Below are 17,151 nucleotides of genomic sequence, written 5' to 3'. Positions count from 1 at the left end.
TTTACAAGTGACACCACCTGCCCGAGCTACCCCTACCACCAATAGAGGACATGGTCTACCTCCTATAGTTCCTACTTCTAGTTCTTCAGCGTCTAGAGCACAACAGACTCTACTGCCAACTATACCAGCACCATCATCTACATCTAGAGGGAAAGGGAAAGCTATGGCATTTTATCGCAAGAGGGGCAAAGGAAATCAATAGGATTAGACTTTAGTTATTTTCTTCATTTTATTGTACGTGACATTATGACATGATGAGATACATTATTATATTTTTTGTTGATATTTTGAGGCTGAGTTGGTACTCAGGAGTTAGGACTTACTATTCAGGACATGATTCAATGTTATGTGTGATGTTAGCACTAGAAATGATATTAAACATCTTATATATTAGTTCTTGTATCATATTTATGTGTCAGTGTATTTATTTTATGTTGTATATGGTTTAGATATTAAAAAAATTGAAAAAAAAAAAAAGAATATTTTTGTACCAAACGATTTTTTCCCAATTATTTCCCGATAATTACGATTTTTTCCTCGCGCCGATATTATCTCGATAACAATTAATGCAACATTGGTGGACACCCATAGAGGTGGGTCTTCACCCCCACTTATGGAGCCTACATGACAACTCAACATTAGTCTAAAATTGTTACCCCACTAATGGGTGAAAACCCCATTAGATAAACAATTCAAACCGCTCTATAGAATAGATCACTCCACCCTAGAACTAGCAATGTGAGTACCGCGGGCCATTTACCCCTAGCCAAATCAGCATGGCCCCATGGGTAAATGTATCAATCTCCCCTAGTCAAATCAGCATGACCCCATGGGAGATGCCAGTCCCTGGGCCATTCACCCCTAGCCAAATCAACATGGCCCAGTCAAATCAGCATGGCTTCTTGGGTGAATGTATCATTCCCCCCACTAGTCAAATCAACATGACCACGTGGGAGATGTCCGCCCCTAAGCCATTCACCCATGGCCAAATTAGCATGACCCAGTGAATCAGCATGGCTTCTTTGGGTGAATGTATCATTCCCCCACTAGTCAAATCAGCATGAACCTATGAGAGAATATCTGCTCGATGCTACAAAAGCATCAACAAATTAAAGAGCCCTAAAAAAAGTTACTAGTGAAAATCTTGCGACTCAACGTACCCATAATATACTCATTTCACCTTTCAGCTCATGTTTCTCATTTCTAGTAACATACTAACAATTTCAAGAAGAAAAACATCTTAGACTGAAAATGTATACGAAATGGAATGTAATTTTAAAATATATTAAAAGCAAACACAAAAAGGCATTAAATGAGCTAATGGTGCAAAGAATCAATAGTAGCAACAGAAAAGATATATAAACCATTTCAACTTTTCCAGGAAATGAACCCACCATTATGCAATGCACTTAGCGACCTAAGTAAAAACCAATGTTGCATTAATCGTTATCGGGATAATATCGACGCGAGGAAAAAATCGAAAAGAATCGGAATTATTGGGAAATTATCAGAAATAATCGGGAAATAATCATTTGGTACAAAAATATTCATTTTTTTTCAATTTTTTTAATATCTAAACCATCTACAACATAAAATAAATACATTGACACATAAATATGATAAAAAAAACTAATATATAAGATGTTTAATAACATTTCTAGCGATAAAATTACACATAACATTGAATCATGTCCTGATTAGTAAGTCCTGACTCCTGAGTCCCAACCCAGCCTCAAAATATCAACAAAAAATATGATAATGTATCTCATCATGTCATAATGTCATATACAATAAAATGAAAGTCTAATCCTATTGATTTCCTCTGCCCCTCTTGTGAGAAAATGCCACAGCTTTCCCTTTCCCTCTAGATGTAGATGTTGGTGCCCGTGCTGGTGGAGATTGCAGTGGAGTCTGATGTGCTCTAGAAGCTGAAGAACTAGAAGTAGGAGCTATAGGAGGTAGACCATGTCCTCTACTGGTGGCAGTGATAGCCCAGGCAGGTGGTGTCACCTCCTCCTCCTGTTCCTCCTCCTCCTCCTCCTCCACCTGCTCCTCCTCCCCCTCCACTACATCCTGCACTAACCAATCATCAGCAGACTCCATGAGAGGCCTCTCAGCCTCAACCCTCCATGCAACAGTGGTGTCAATCTCATCCAATGAGATGGCATCCACATCAGGTGTCCTCCCAAGTTGCCTCACCCACAATCGAAAATTGTAGTAGACGTAGACCATGTCATTAAGTCGTTGGGACTCCAACCTGTACAAAGATCATGAAATAATAATTAACAATTATAAAAAAAATATTGTTTAATGAATTCAAAAATTTATTTGGAAATTTGCAATATTTTAAATGTTTAAGTGTTAACCTATTGCGCTTCTTGTTGTGTATTTTTTCAAATACACTCCAGTTGCGCTCACATCCTGAGGAGCTACATGTTTGGCTGAGGATGCAAATGGCAAGCTTTTGCAGAAGGGGTATGGTGCCACCATACATTTTCCACCATGCATCTACAACAAAATTACAAATAAAATTTTTAATAAACATAAGAAAAAAATGGAATTTGAAGAGACAATGAAATATGAAACAAAGTTACAAACTAAAAAATACCTGAAATTTTAATCACCCTATCATTGATAGACATCTCAAAGCCAAATATGCCACCTGCCATCCTATATGTCTCAATTTGTTTAGAGATCTCTATACGTTGTTCTGGAGATCGCACCATCTTCTGGACACAGGATAAGAATCCATCCATGATCTCAGCATCAAAATCAAACCCACATGCATAAGAAAATGCAAGGTTCAGGAAAAGCCCAACAGCATGAATGGGGCGATGGAGTGTGTTGTTCCATCGCTCATCAATCACTCCCCATAGAAGGAGTTGTTTCTGAAACCCATCATCTCCCTTATCATCATAGTAGGCCCGAATGGCTTCTTTGGCCCTGTCCATGGCTTCATACAAATAGCCCATTGCGGGCTTCTCACCATCAACCAACCAAAGAACCTTTACCAAAGGTTCAGTAACGGTGCACACCTCCTGCACTCGTGCCCAAAAGGCTTCCTAATATGAAACCAGTCTGCATACAGCCTCTCCCTCTTCACATCCCACATAGAATTCAAGAGGGATTGAAGAGATATAAAACTGGTGGCAAACCGTGTAATGGCGGGGCGCACCAACTCTTTGTTGTTGGTGAATCTTCTCATCAAGCTAAGCACAGATGTATGGTTATATATAAATTTTGTAATGCTTTTGAATGAATCAACAATATCTTTGACAAAGGGAATTTTCCCTATGTCCTCCAACATCAAATCAATACAGTGTGCCGCACAAGGTGTCCAAAAGAAAGTAGGATGCCTGTCCATAAGCATCCTGCCAACAGCAACATAATTTGCAGCATTGTCTGTTATGACTTGGACAACATTTTGTTCACCCACCTCCAAAATAAACAAATCTAGCAAATCACATAAAGTTCTTGCATCTTTGATTTGTGCAGATGCATCAACAGATTGGATAAACATAGTCCCCTTGGGACAACTAACCAAAAAGTTTATAAGGGTTCTCCCCTTTTGGTCAGTCCAACCATCTGACATAACAGTGCATCTTGTTTGTGCCCATGATGCCCTAAAATCCTCCAATCTTTGGGTGCAGTCACGCTTTTCATTTTGAAGAATCTGGCCTCTGAAATCATGATAAGAAGGGATTTTGTACCCCGGGCCAACACTGGCAATAGCATCAACAGCAGGTTGGAAAAATGGATTATTCCTTACAATGCTGAAAGGAATATCACTCCAGAGGAGAAATTTTGCCAGCAACTTGTCAGCTTGTTCTTTCTCAGTTCTTTTTAGCATTGAACCGATAGATGGTTGTGAACCAGGTGTGGTTCGAGGAACAAAAAATGATGATGCAGCTACCGCATTGGTTGATGATGCAGCTACCGCATTGGTTGATGATGCAGCTACCGCATTGGTTGATGCTGCAGTAGAACCAATGCCACTTGGCCCACTTCCTTCCACTGACCTTTTTAGTTGCCTTTTGAGTTCTTCTTTGGCCTCTCTAGTCTGCTCTAAAGTTTCCAATGCTCTCATGGCTCTTTGGATAAGTTCAGGAGTTATATTTGTACAAGGCCCCACATAATGTCCAGGGATTTTTGCAAGGTGAAACTTCAACCTGTACACCCCCCTGAACATAGGGTGGCCACACAACTAGCAACTCAAGTTTAGTCTATCATTCGGAGAATCAGGTACACCATATTCCCAGAAAGGATCCAATTTCCTTGGCATGTTTGTTTTTGAACTTTGAAGTTGCAAACTTGAAGTCTTGAACGGTGTTTTCGTGCAGTTGTGAACCTATGGGAAAATAAGGATTAGGATTACAATTTAGCATTTACAAAATTACAAGTTACAAAATTACAAATTACAATTTAGTATTTTAATTTTAATTTTTACATTGATGATTGTACAATGAAAATCCAAGTTACCTGTAACCCAACCTAAAACAACCATTCCAAAGTTCAAAGTTTCAAACTCAAATTACCCAACCATTCCAAACCCAAGTTACCCAACCAAATGGCAAAAACAATGAAAAAATTATAAACAATGTTTAAAAAAAATGAAAACAAAAAAAAAATTGGTTCCCATAGTCATACCAAGTTACCCAACCCAAAACAATGAAGAAATACAAAAAAATCTTTAAAAACAATGAAAACAAAAGAAAAATGGTGCCCATACCAAGTTTCCCAACCAAAAACAATGAAAAACATAAAAAACAATGTTTTTAAACAATGAAAACAAAAAAAAATTAATCCACATACCGTTTCTATGGAGAAATCGATGGTCTCCTCTTGATTTTCTCCTCTAAGCACTTAGATTTGGCTAAAAACCCTCTTCAGCTTGGTCTCCAAGAGCTCCTCCTCCCTCCATGCGCGACTATCCAAATGAGCTCATGAAAAAACTCAAAAAAAACATTATAAAACTATGTTGTCGCGACCCCCGGCGATTTTTTAAGTTTTTATCGCGATTTTTCCGTTTTTATCGCGATTATTTCAATAAAAATTGGCAAAAAAAAATCCGGCGATTATTTCGTTTAATTATCGCGATCTTATCGGAAGAGAGAAAAAATCGCGATTTTTTCATTTTATCGCGATTTTCACAACACTGGTAAAAACACCTTTGGCATTTGAGCAACATAGAAATCCATAAGAAGGTAACTGGAATTACATTTACAAAACAAAGAAAAAATGTTGAACCTTATTAATTAAATTCTAGAAGTCAATAGGAGAAGCTAACTCCTTCCATCATGCAATAACAGAGAACTCCCTACCTCATGCAAGTAGTCTACCATTTATAAGGAATTAACTAATACAGGAGACGCCCAACCATCTCCTTGATTATGATCATGCTTTGCAAAAAAAAAGGCATGTCTAGCAATTCAAGATGAGTCGAATAGGAGGGTCATTTATTGGAACTATGTAGATCACAAATATCAGGGCATTAGTATGGTGATAGTCAACACCTGACAAATGATTGGCATATTACAATCCTTAAATGTACATATAACTGTCATACACTTAAGATCATACACATAGCCTAGGTTGATTTCCATGACTTGCAAGACCTGTGGGAGCTGCACACCCTCCAATCAGTCAGTAGATACCGCCAGGTATTTCAGTTGGTCAGTCAGTCAGACACCATGTGATGTGCAGACCCTCCATTCAATTGGTCAGACAGCTTTTCCCATAATCTTCATAGGATCCTATGTGCAAACTTGGACTGATTGTGGTAGCCTACATCCCTTTAGACAGTCGGGCTCGCTGTCACCATCCCCACACCCCCACCCCTCCACTTTAACAAATAATAAGTATTGAAATATATCTCACCAACCCAACATGCATTTTCAGTAAAATAATGAAAATATCATGACGCATCTTATAACAATTGAACGTACATAAAACTATTATACGATTAAGATCACACACATAGCCTAGGTTGATTTCCATGAAGCACAAGACCTGTGGGAACTGGACACCCTCCAGTTGAGCAGTGGAGGCTTGCATGCATTTCAGTTGATCAGTCAGTCAGATCCTGTGGGATATGCAGATCCTTCATTCATTTGACCAGACAGCTTCCAATAATATTTATAGGATTCTATGTGCTAACTTGGAATGATAGTGGTAGCCTGCATCCCCTTCAAATAGATCATAGAGAATTTTTAAGGCCATTCAGTCAATCACTCAAACAGACCCTCATATCACCAACCCAGCTTGCATTTTCAGTGAAATAATGAAAATATTGTGAGGCCTAGAAATACCAAGGCTTCGCTATGCACTCCATCACAAATATTAGGAAATGCATGTGGTAATGGCTGATTGTCTATTTTCAGCCTGTGGACAAAGTATGGTAGCAGCCATTTAATTAATTAGAATTTGTCAGTTTCTTCTTTTTATCTTAGTTCAGTTTATAATTTAAATTACAACACCACACCTTTAAACCTTGACACATTCACTTAGGTAAATGTAGAACCATTAATTTCACCCATATTAGCAAAGCTGAATATCAGTCACATGTGAGTTACACATGAAAAATAAATGTCATGAGTTACAAATTACCCTCTTACAAAATTTTCAACAGTAGAGTGTGCAAAACAGAATTCCTTACCTGTAACAAAAATGACAAGGAACACAGCAAAAAATATACTTCCACCATCAAACCACCCTTCCTTAATGCCCTGCAAATTTCAAATACAGAACCATGATAAGAGACTAAAAACTTCAGACTTGATAAGGACAAATGCGTAAGAATTACGTATATAAGACGGATCATACCTCAAAGATTCTTAAAAAGTCAAAATGCTATCAAGTTCATAATTTGTTATATCATGTGATATATTGCAAAATTAGAGTCACAAAAGGTTAGCACTGCAATTAGCAGTAAAGAGGGTGCCATCCTGTAGCACTAGTGACTATATACATATGGAAAAAGAGAGAGTCCACCCAAGGCATGTTGCCAACAGGGAGGGATCCCATAAGTCAAAATTTCAAATACAATCGAATTCCTTTAAGTGGTATAAAGTTCAGCCAGTTGAGCCACACCCCATCCAGATATTCTAGGGAAGAGGGAGTCTTCCTGCAAGCTTTTCCTTGGAATAAAAGGACACACACAGATCTTTAATCTAATACTCACATAGTTGGTAATATGAGATTAGAACTCACTTCAGTTTTTATGCCGAAAACAAGTGACAGGGCCGCACAAACCATCAAAATTATGAGTGTTGTGTCTTGTAATGCCTCCCACACGAAAACCTAAAAATGGATAGAAGCTCAGACATATACATAACTAAAATGCCAATTACAGAGAACCATAGTTACTTCTGTAGAGCAAATATAAACTTGAACTACTGAAGAAAGTAAAAGAAAACATTACAAAAAAATTGCGTGCAGCCTTTCGTGGATATGAGTTCTCTCCATAAGCATTCACTCGACGTTGAATTTCTTCTGGAACTTCATTAATACCCTTCTCCAGATCAGTATGTAATAGCTTGGCTACTTCATTTACCTGTTAGCATTTCAGGTTTTTGCTGCAATAACTACCTCAGCAGGATCTTCAAGCATAAAGTTGTCTTTATTGAGAAGTGCAAACAAAATTAAATTCTCTAGTATCTTTCTCAACTTACCCCTCCCAGCTGCTGTAGACAATTCAGGTCATGCTCTCTAACCAAGTTTGCAAGTGTTGTTGGTCCTATTTCAAATCCTTCTGGGGGAGCTTCTAATAATGGCAATATTCAAGAGTTTAACATGTGCATGAGACATAGGAAATATACAACATGATCATAGATTTTCCTTCCACAGAGCAACTTGTGTGGCAATTACAAAATCGCACAAAGCAAGAAATATGTTGAGATAGAGATATCAAAAATTCTCGGTAAATAGGACATCAAATATAAAGCTACGTCTACACACAGGATATTTAAATGCAATTATTCTTCATTCCAAATGTATCCTGGAGCCATATATATCAGAAATATCAGTGCATTGAAAACTATCTGCAGTGTCTACTCAGAGATAACCAAAAAATACAACCATGAGTGTCAATAATCTAAAACTAATACCCAAAAACCCCCAACATTAGAGCAAAGAAAATATGATGTCAAACATTATTTATACTGCATAAAGCACCTGGGGGCCTAGTAAGTTCACCAAAGTTCTACTACATGAAACAATGAAAACAATTCAGCCATCATGATATGATTTGGATGCCTGTTGAAATTTCAATGTGGGTTGCTAATCTCATCCATTTTCGTCAACTGAAAAGCATTTAATACAGGTGGGATACATTGATTCACAACCATGTTCTATTATTACATTCAAGTCATTCTTCCAAAAACATGCATAGACACATGAAGATATACCAGTCATTTTGGTGAGAAAGACTAGTCTATAATTATCCTGATTCTTCAACAATGGCAAACCAATTTCATCTGTTTAGCATATAAAACCATGTCCTTTAGTTAAGACACAAAAGGATTAAACTGTTTTAATAGCCAGATAAGGAAAATTCTCATACCCTCCTCTTTCTTTGTATTTTGAACACCTTTCTTGAAGAGATAGACTGCCTGAAAGAATGAGCATAAATGAATCAGAAATGCTGTATGCTTAAAATTCCCAGTGCCTCTATAGAAATTCAGGAAAAAAAAAAAACCAAAGCCAATATTACAGATCACTTACCCTTACAGCTTGAGCACTGGCTCTGATCTTTCTTATAATCTGTTCTTTTTCCTCAGCCCTTTTTAGATCTAAAGTATACCTAAACCGCCGAGATGCATTAAGAGCCAATGTTGCTTGCTGCATGTATAATATGAAGCATTGATTAGAAAACATGGACCTGACAAAAAACAAAAAGGCCTAAACAAACATGTTAAGTCTCTCACTAGGTTACTACCGAGATATTCAATTTCTATAATTCTCACCACTAACCATCAAATCACATTATGCAATGGCTATTTAGAAGCATTGATTAGAAAACATGGAGCTGACAAAAAACAAAAAGGCCTAAACAAACATGTTAAGTCTCTCACTAGGTTACTGCCGAGATATTCAATTTCTATAATTCTCACCACTAACCATTAAATCACATTATGCAATGGCTATTTAATAGCAAGAGAAACCATAACGAAACAAGAACAGAAAATTTGTCGGAGAAAGAACTTAGTGAAACAGAGAAAACATGTATTTCATGTTAGAGTAATTAATTAATTAATGATCATATGATATTTTTATGTACTTATGTTGTATTAACTTAATGGTAATGCCTCAAGTTATTAATAAAGTGCTTTTGTGATCATTAAATAACTGAGAAAGGAGTAATGTAACCTCTCTCTCCCCCACATCTCCGAGCAAGAAACATTTTAAGTATGGAAAATGATATGAAGTATAGCTTCTCTCTCTCCAATTTTCCACATCTATTCTTCTGTGTGTGTAAAACAGACATGGCATCAGAGCCATGGTAGAAAAGGAGGTGGAGAGACATCAACATTGGCAGCAGGTGAAGGCCCAAAGACTGGTTTATCCAATGATCGTTCATGGAACTGCAACAAAAATGCTGAGGATGCAAGTGGGTGAAGTACAAAAATATGTGTGCTAATTTACCTCATCATCCATTACTTGCCTGTTGTTGGCAAGGTATACATGTGCCATCATCCTTGACACTAGAAAAACTACATGTCACCCTACCAAAATCTGTCCCTTAGATGTCCTTTACCGTAAGTAAATGTACCGTGCATGTTTTAAAGGGCTAAAGTGAATTTACATACCCCAAACCTACAAGTGTACAAAAAGGATATCAAAAATCAAACACTCAAATAATTAAAAACATCAAAAAATTAACTTTGTATCTAAAGCTATTAACCCTTAACTTATTCCTTAGCATATCTCTAAATGGAGATCAATCACCCTCTTAAACTTCTCATATATGTCTTAGTGAATATCACTATATGTGAAATACCTACTCCCCTAATTTACCAGAAGCACTCGATTTCTGGTTAATTATTTTTTACATATTGCCTAAAACTCCTAAGAAATAGGACAATTAACATCCTTCCAACACTAGGGGCTAAATTTTGTGAATTTACATACCCCAAACCTACAAGTGTACAAAAAGGATATCAAAAATCAAACACTCAAATAATTAAAAACATCAAAAAATTAACTTTGTATCTAAAGCTATTAACCCTTAACTTATTCCTTAGCTTATCTCTAAATGGAGATCAATCACCCTCTTAAACTTCTCATATAAGTCTTAGTGAATATCACTATATGTGAAATACCTACTCCCCTAATTTACCAGATGCACTCGATTTCTGGTTAATTATTTTTTACATATTGCCTAAAACTCCTAAGAAATAGGACAATTAACATCCTTCCAACACTAGGGGCTAAATTTTTCCTTCACAAACTTCTATCGTGGCATTTTCTAAAAGAAGACTCTCCTTTTTATATGATATACAACATAACTGCAACAGCCTATTGCATATTTTTGTAGACAATAACCCCCTTCAAGCATGCCATCTAAATAAAATCTATTGCTCATGAAACCCATGAAGCAAGACATTACAAAAATAATTTTAATTTCTTGTTTTCATCATTTACAAAGATCATAATTACATGCCATTATGAAGACCGAACCTAGTTACATTTTACAACAGAGGCATGCTCGAGTATCCCATTGGAGCAAATAGGAACTTGCAGAGGATTCAGTAATTAGATAGAGGGAGAAATTTTGGTCAGGGTGTGAATGTTGACTATAATGTATCTTATTATTGCTGGAATCTGTGTTGGATGTTTATTGTTTGGTTGACTGAAGCATTAGATCATTTAATGCTACTTGCTTTGTTCAGTTTATTGCATTTGTGCATTGAAGAAATTTTCCAATGTATTGTTAACATCCTACGAAACCCTAGTGCTAAAATTACCCTAGACCACAACACTTTTAGACTTCAAGATAAAATGCATCAGGACAATAAGAGAGGGAGGTCATAATTCGCATTTCTTAGCATAAAATTGCTTAAGGCCAGAATCACGACCTTCACAACCTTCATCAATTCAATAATGAACAGAGTTAGAATCTCTCCTGCCTTGGGATTTTAAGAGAAGGGACATGGTCCCAAAATGCAATTTACACAGATTGTAAGCTAATTTAGAAAAGCCCGATAAATGATCCAGCTTCCCTAAACTTATGTAGGTTGGCATACAAGTCCAGGGCCATCCACTGATCAGTTTACTAGTCATAATTAAAAACACAGGGTTGTATACTTGATACAAAGAAAATTATGGTCCATTCAATTCAATGCATGCCAAATATCTACAATTTGTAAATAGAACACATACTCCATAATCCAAGTACACAAATATGCAGCATAGTCCTGGTATTCATTTATCACTCGACATATAACATAATTTGTAAGTCGTGAGTTCTATAGCATAATTAATCACACTAGACATTCAGATAGCCATGGGCATCTCACAGAGTTTAACCACGAATGTTTAAAGATATAATCGTTCATTCATGAATCATATATATTAGATTGCTATCACAATTAAGCATATCTCATTATTCAGAAAACAAATGAGCATAAACCATTCTACTTATTTGAATGAGTTAAATTTAGTTGGCAAATGGAAAAGGGACTCTCATTCTCAACCCAACTATAGGCCAGCTACACTGAGATCTATCTCGCAACTTGCAACTTGCAACATACCACCTCCAAGCCGAAACCAGAGCCTGAGGAACTGATTGTGCAAGGGTAACACACCAATGCATTGGTCAAGCTCTTAGGAGCTTTGAGACACAGAGCTTCACCCAAATTTTAGAGAAGTGTGTGTGTTACTAAGCTTCAGAGGATTGATTTCACTTTGAAGGTGGATTAACAAAAAATTGACAAGCACTAGTGGTTTCACAGTCACCAACAAGCACCAGGTGATTAGGCTATTTAATAGGAAATAAGCGTGCTCTAGTGGTTTCACAACCAACAACAAGCACTTAGTGATTCACTATGTGGGTGGTCATGGTTTAACAGCGAATTGGAAAGCACTAGTAATCTGAGTATTTAATAGCAAATGGGCAAGCACTAGTGGTTTCACAGATAAAAGCAAGAATCTAATGGATCAAATGGTTTAATAGTATATGGGCAAGTACTAGTAGTTTCACAGCCCAACGCAAGCATCCAACACTTCTAATTCAATCTTCGCTTCCAAGCAAGTAACATTGGTTTAAAACGAAGGACAAATTAGTGGCCTAGCACAAGCAAAGAGCTCTCAGTGAATTTGCACCAACACAGGTCTAAAAAGCTCTAACACCAAATTCCAAAGATAGTCCAACCCCCAATTCATTGCTAGGTTACGTATATATGGGCCACACTTGTTGTGTCCCATGGCACAACCAAAAGGAGCTCTACGTCCCATGTCACAACCAAGAGGGCAATGCTTGGCTCCACAGTGCCTTCTCTTCCAAATCCTGTCTCTTCATGCCGTGAAAGGGGAAATCAAGATGCGCACCGCCCAAAAAAATTGTCTTTTCATAGCACAATCAGTCAGCAAGTGGGGATCTTCCGACTCCAAATTGGCCCAATCGCATCTCATTAAAAAATTAGTCAAGAAAAATGGCTTTTCCTAGCTATGAAAGCTCCAACATTAAATTCAGCAAGATAAGGCTATGGCTTTCCAAGTTAAGCAAGTGAAACCAGTACTCTTCCCTCAAACTTTGACTAGTCGATCATCCCTTTTCTCCAGCATCAATTTAGTTAAATTAATAAATTCCAACTGTTAAAACAAAGTTCTTGCCAACAACAAGAACCCACGTTGGATTCATAATTTCATAGTCACATAAAATGTTTACAAATGCAAAAGCCAATACAGGGGATGTTACATGACTCATATATGCATTTGTTTTGATTTTATATTAACTTCCCACTCACACCTCTTACTTGTTTTGCAAATGTTGTCTAATACTTTCTTTTGGTCCCACCTATTTTTTGCAAGCACTAACAGAAAGATGAGCACAAACAAGAGCCTGAGAATATCAATGGAGAGACAAGAACCCTTGGAGGGGTTAGCACTTCGTAATTCCTCCAGGCCGAGGAGAGGAACCCAAAGGTTAACACAATCCACTTTAAAACTGGAATCTAGCCCTTCCAGCGTCAAAGAGGGCTCTCTCTATATTAATCTTCAGTCACTTAGATGATTAGTTGTCTTAGTTTTTAGACTAGGTATTGAGATCAAGGAGGAATAGGTTTAACAGTTTGATGGTAGGGAAGAGGGAAAATCCATTGGGCATGGAGTCATATGGAGCTAATGTTTTTCAGTGATAGGATGAAAAAAAATGAGGAATCTTTAGACAGGGGTAAAGTAGGCAATTCTTCTGGTGTTTTTTATCAAATTTCGTTTTAGAGGGGTGAGTAGAACAATAGTGGAATTGACAACCATCTAAAGCATCTAGTTGAGGATGAATTGTAGATGTCACAATGAAGAAAAAACATTAAATGTTTAGTAAGCTATAACAAAGCACTTAAAAGTGAATTCTGAAATAAATCCTTGTTTAACTAAACATGAAAACATAACAAATCAAGCATGATTATAACAAGAGAGAAATTCACATACATAGGAGAAAACATCACCATAAGCAATTGACACATGAATCCCTGTAAAAGTTGACTTAAGCCTTCATCATTCACTAAAACTTTAATGAAGATATACAATGCACAATGTCTTCTTTCTCTAACCCTGACCAACCCTTTGCTTAATCAAAATTACATCATATATAGATCAAAGACAATTAGTTCCTTCCTTTAGGAACCGAATTCCCTCAAAAAGATTCAGTTTCTACCTTCAGCAGCGAATGTAGAACTACTCTCTAGAAACTAGGAAATTGTTTTGACTAAGAAATTCTTAAACAAATTAAATTATATATATGGATAAAAATGATGCTCGAACCTCCCAAAGCACCAAGACATTTGTCATGACCACAAAAATTGATTTGATGAGGTATGGACTCGATCTGCAAAGTCAAACTGTTGACTATGTGGAAGCGCAGCAACTTCACTGCACTACTCCATTCTTCAGTAGAAACGCAGCAACAAAAGCGCAGCGAATTAATGGTTTGCAAGTTTTCAGTCATCCATGAACGTCTTGATGAGCCAAATAAGTAGAAAACAACTTCCACATCATCAAACACCCACTGGAAAACACCTGCCTCAACTGTATACTTCCACCCATCAAAATTATCATCTACAGCACAAGTGAGTGCAACGAATTTGCATATTCATATATTTGACTAGGTATTGGGGGTCTTCGAATGAAGAAAATAGCTTGTTGATGATACTAACAGTCTTAACAACCTCCTTGAGCCTTCATCCATAAGAATCAACACAAAAACCCCGATCTTCTACTAAAACTTTAATGTTTTGATAGTAGCGCAACGACTATGTTCCGTTATTGTGTCACTTGCCTTTTTAACAAAAAAAATCCAAAAATTGTAGAAGATGTGATTATATAGGCTAATGAAGTAAAAGAAAAAATTGTGTTAATTTCCTGTCCAAATTCAAACATTTGTTGCCTTAGCCAGCAAGTCCAAATTTCTTCTTTCTTCTTTATGATTTTCCAACAATGCCTCCTACAACTATTGCTTTACATCCCTCAACTCCTTCTTCAAGGTGAGATTTTGCCTACAAACATTCTTGAGTTGTTTATGCAAGGGAAGAGTTCCCTTCAGCATATACTTAGCCTCAAACAATGTTGGTTCACAAATGTTCAAATGGTCATGTATCTTTTGTCTAGCTCTTTCATCTAGTTTTCTAAGCCTACTGATTTCATTTTGAGCTTTCTTCAACTCGTTCCTCAACCAATGAAAAGTGTGCTTCCCTTCATCCAACTCAGTCGTGTTATCCTCTTGCACTGACTCTTCTTTCTGTGGTTGCAACTTCTTGGCTTAAGACCTAGTTATAGGAATTCTTGTTGATGAGGTCTCTAGCTTTTGAATGTTCTCTATTGCTTCCGTTTCTTCACCTTTAGACTTAGTGGAAGATGGAATTGTTTTCATCACTGGTTCTACTTCATCCACCTTAGTTGTCTTCTCCAAAACAATCTTCTTCAACTCCATATTGTCATTATGTAGTTGGGCAATGACCAAATGAGCCTTTTTCAATTGTTTCTGCAGTTCTACAATATCCTTATCCTTGTCATCTAAAACAACATCCTCTGGTATAGTATCTAGAACTTGAGTTGGTTGTTAAGGTGTTTGCTCAATGGGCAATTTCTTCGCAGCAGCTCTTGTGATTGGTTTCTTAGGAACCTCCACCACCTCAAGAGAAAAATGAAGTTTCTTACCCTTTTTATTTTTTGATGGATCAACTGAAGTTGGTGGCCTTTTTACTGAGCTCTCCCTTGTTGATGAACCGTCCTTCGACACAGATGAAAGTGCATCCTTTTTACTCCAAGGGCTATTTGGAAACTCAGCTGTAAAATTGGATGAATCCAGGAATGCTTGCCATGATTGATTCTTCTTTCTCAATTCTTCCACCACTAACAATTTAGTCAAAGAGAAATGAAAGAGATTGGGCTCTACTTGACTTTGCTTACCTTGAACCTTATTTGCCATCTTACCAAGGCTTCTGAACAAGTAGAAAGGCAAACTCAAAGGGCTTTTTCCTATGAAATGCATCAACGGCCTAAAATAATACTAGTAAACTCTCCCAAATCTGCCTTCACAAGTGAAATATCTTTGGATGACCTTAAGAAGTTTGTTGTAGGGTTCTAGTAGATATTCCCTTGGCACAATAGCTCCATATTCCTTGTTTTTGTACTTTGGCTTTAAGAAATCCTTGTAGTTGACTATGTCTAGAGGCATGCCCTTGAACCATTGTTCTCCTTGTAGAGGAATCTTTGTAGAAGCTAAAATAGTAGCAACTGACACTAGAAAATTCAACTCTCCAACCTTAACATCTACCCTAGTGAAGGCAAGTTCTTTTGTTAGGTGAACACTATAACCCTGTATCTTCTCACAAAACCTAATGCAGCTAGTTTGTTCAAAAGAAACCCTAATTGTCGGATCTGAGTTTATCAAGGCAAGGTATTGAGGTTCAAAGCCTATTGTCTCCCCATTTATGCTTCTTCCTATTTGGAGTTGTCATGGCTCACAATAAAGGTGAATTATATGGTTTTAAAATGCAAGTGTTTAACAACTAACGCAACAGGAAAGCGCAGCAATAGTGTAGCAGTTTGTTGTTTTTATCTACAGTGGAAATTAAAAAACATAGGCATAGCAAGAAAGGCCAACGCATAAGGCGAATAAGTTTCTTGATATTCTAAGGCAGTAGCAACAAGTTTCTGAGACTCCAAATCACTTATATTGAATTGTCAAGCTCCAAGATATAGGTGGAAAGCTAAGTCACCTGACACGGGGATTCGGGATTCGTGGTGTCAGATTCGGACACGTTGGCCCCCCGGAACAGGACACGTAGGATTCGTTATATATTATTTTATTAATATATATATATATATATATATATATATATATATATATATATTAAATTAGATATTTCTTACACATTTTAATTAATGATACAAATTTATTGATTTCAAATATAGATCTTCATCTATAGCTATTAGCATGCATAGTACATACAAAATTCAAATACATGTCAATCTATTATCTATTTCTTATGCTTGGCCCTCTTGCCAACACGAGAAATGTCTAACTTTTTAGTCTTTGGAAAATCAAGATCTTTGTCATTAATATCAGCCTCTAAGCATTAATATCCAGAGGTATCTTTGTCATTACCTCTGTATCTGTATAGGGATCTTTGTCATTAATATCACCCTTTAAGCATTAACATAAGATAGAACAAGCATAACATGTCAAGTCAAGATTCTGTTTGAGTGATGCGTACATTTTTAGGAGGGTCATGATACAGGAGTTCGACAACCAATGTCACTAACATCAAGGTACATAGAGGGATTGGTGCTCTTGATTAAATACGAGTTCCATACCCTAATACATGACAAAATTCAATGGAAACATTGCAATCCCCCAATCCTAAAATCCTGAAAAACTAATAAGTTTGTTGGATTTTGAATGAAATCTAAAATTCTACTTTCTCCATATGA

At 36.9% G+C, this 17,151-nt stretch overlaps 2 protein-coding genes across 13 annotated transcripts in view; both read right to left on the bottom strand.

Annotated features, from left to right (window-relative positions):
• The window catches only part of LOC149241464 (calcium-transporting ATPase 5, plasma membrane-type-like), a 314,590-nt gene that overhangs the window by 70,822 nt on the left and 226,617 nt on the right, over positions 1-17,151 (bottom strand). For 11 of the 12 annotated variants that reach the window (XM_089373982.1, XM_089373983.1, XM_089373975.1 and 8 more), the window contains 6 exons: positions 8,722-8,838; positions 8,561-8,609; positions 7,671-7,762; positions 7,421-7,552; positions 7,210-7,299; positions 6,656-6,725 (listed from right to left, as the gene is read on the bottom strand). In XM_089373982.1, coding sequence (XP_089230108.1) covers positions 6,656-6,725; positions 7,210-7,299; positions 7,421-7,552; positions 7,671-7,762; positions 8,561-8,609; positions 8,722-8,838 — 550 coding nt within the window. The remainder of the gene's footprint in view (positions 1-6,655; positions 6,726-7,209; positions 7,300-7,420; positions 7,553-7,670; positions 7,763-8,560; positions 8,610-8,721; positions 8,839-17,151) is intronic. The other variant, XM_089373972.1, reaches the window with a different exon arrangement.
• Positions 420-2,503, bottom strand: LOC149241465 (uncharacterized). The gene is made up of 2 exons (XM_089367527.1): positions 2,367-2,503; positions 420-2,257 (listed from the first exon to the last, which is right to left on the bottom strand). Exons 1-2 carry the CDS (start codon positions 2,492-2,494, stop codon positions 1,810-1,812), a joined length of 576 nt encoding a protein of 191 aa, XP_089223653.1. The 5' UTR covers positions 2,495-2,503; the 3' UTR covers positions 420-1,809.

This window comes from Pinus tabuliformis, chromosome 8 (genome assembly GCF_031772625.1).
Source record: "Pinus tabuliformis cultivar Carrire ecotype Pingquan chromosome 8, CPIR1, whole genome shotgun sequence".
Taxonomy (NCBI): domain Eukaryota; kingdom Viridiplantae; phylum Streptophyta; class Pinopsida; order Pinales; family Pinaceae; genus Pinus; species Pinus tabuliformis.
The sequence above is the reverse complement of the archived record's forward strand: the minus strand, read 5'-3'. Positions and strand labels throughout refer to the sequence as shown.

Excerpts from the sequence above, each read along its gene's own strand:
- LOC149241465 (XM_089367527.1), bottom strand. The coding sequence starts at position 2,494 with ATGTATGGTGGCACCATACCCCTTCTGCAAAAGCTTGCCATTTGCATC. Across the intron at positions 2,258-2,366 it reads CACAACAAGAAGCGCAATAG|GTTGGAGTCCCAACGACTTA; the intron begins GTTAACACTTAA and ends ATCTTTGTACAG.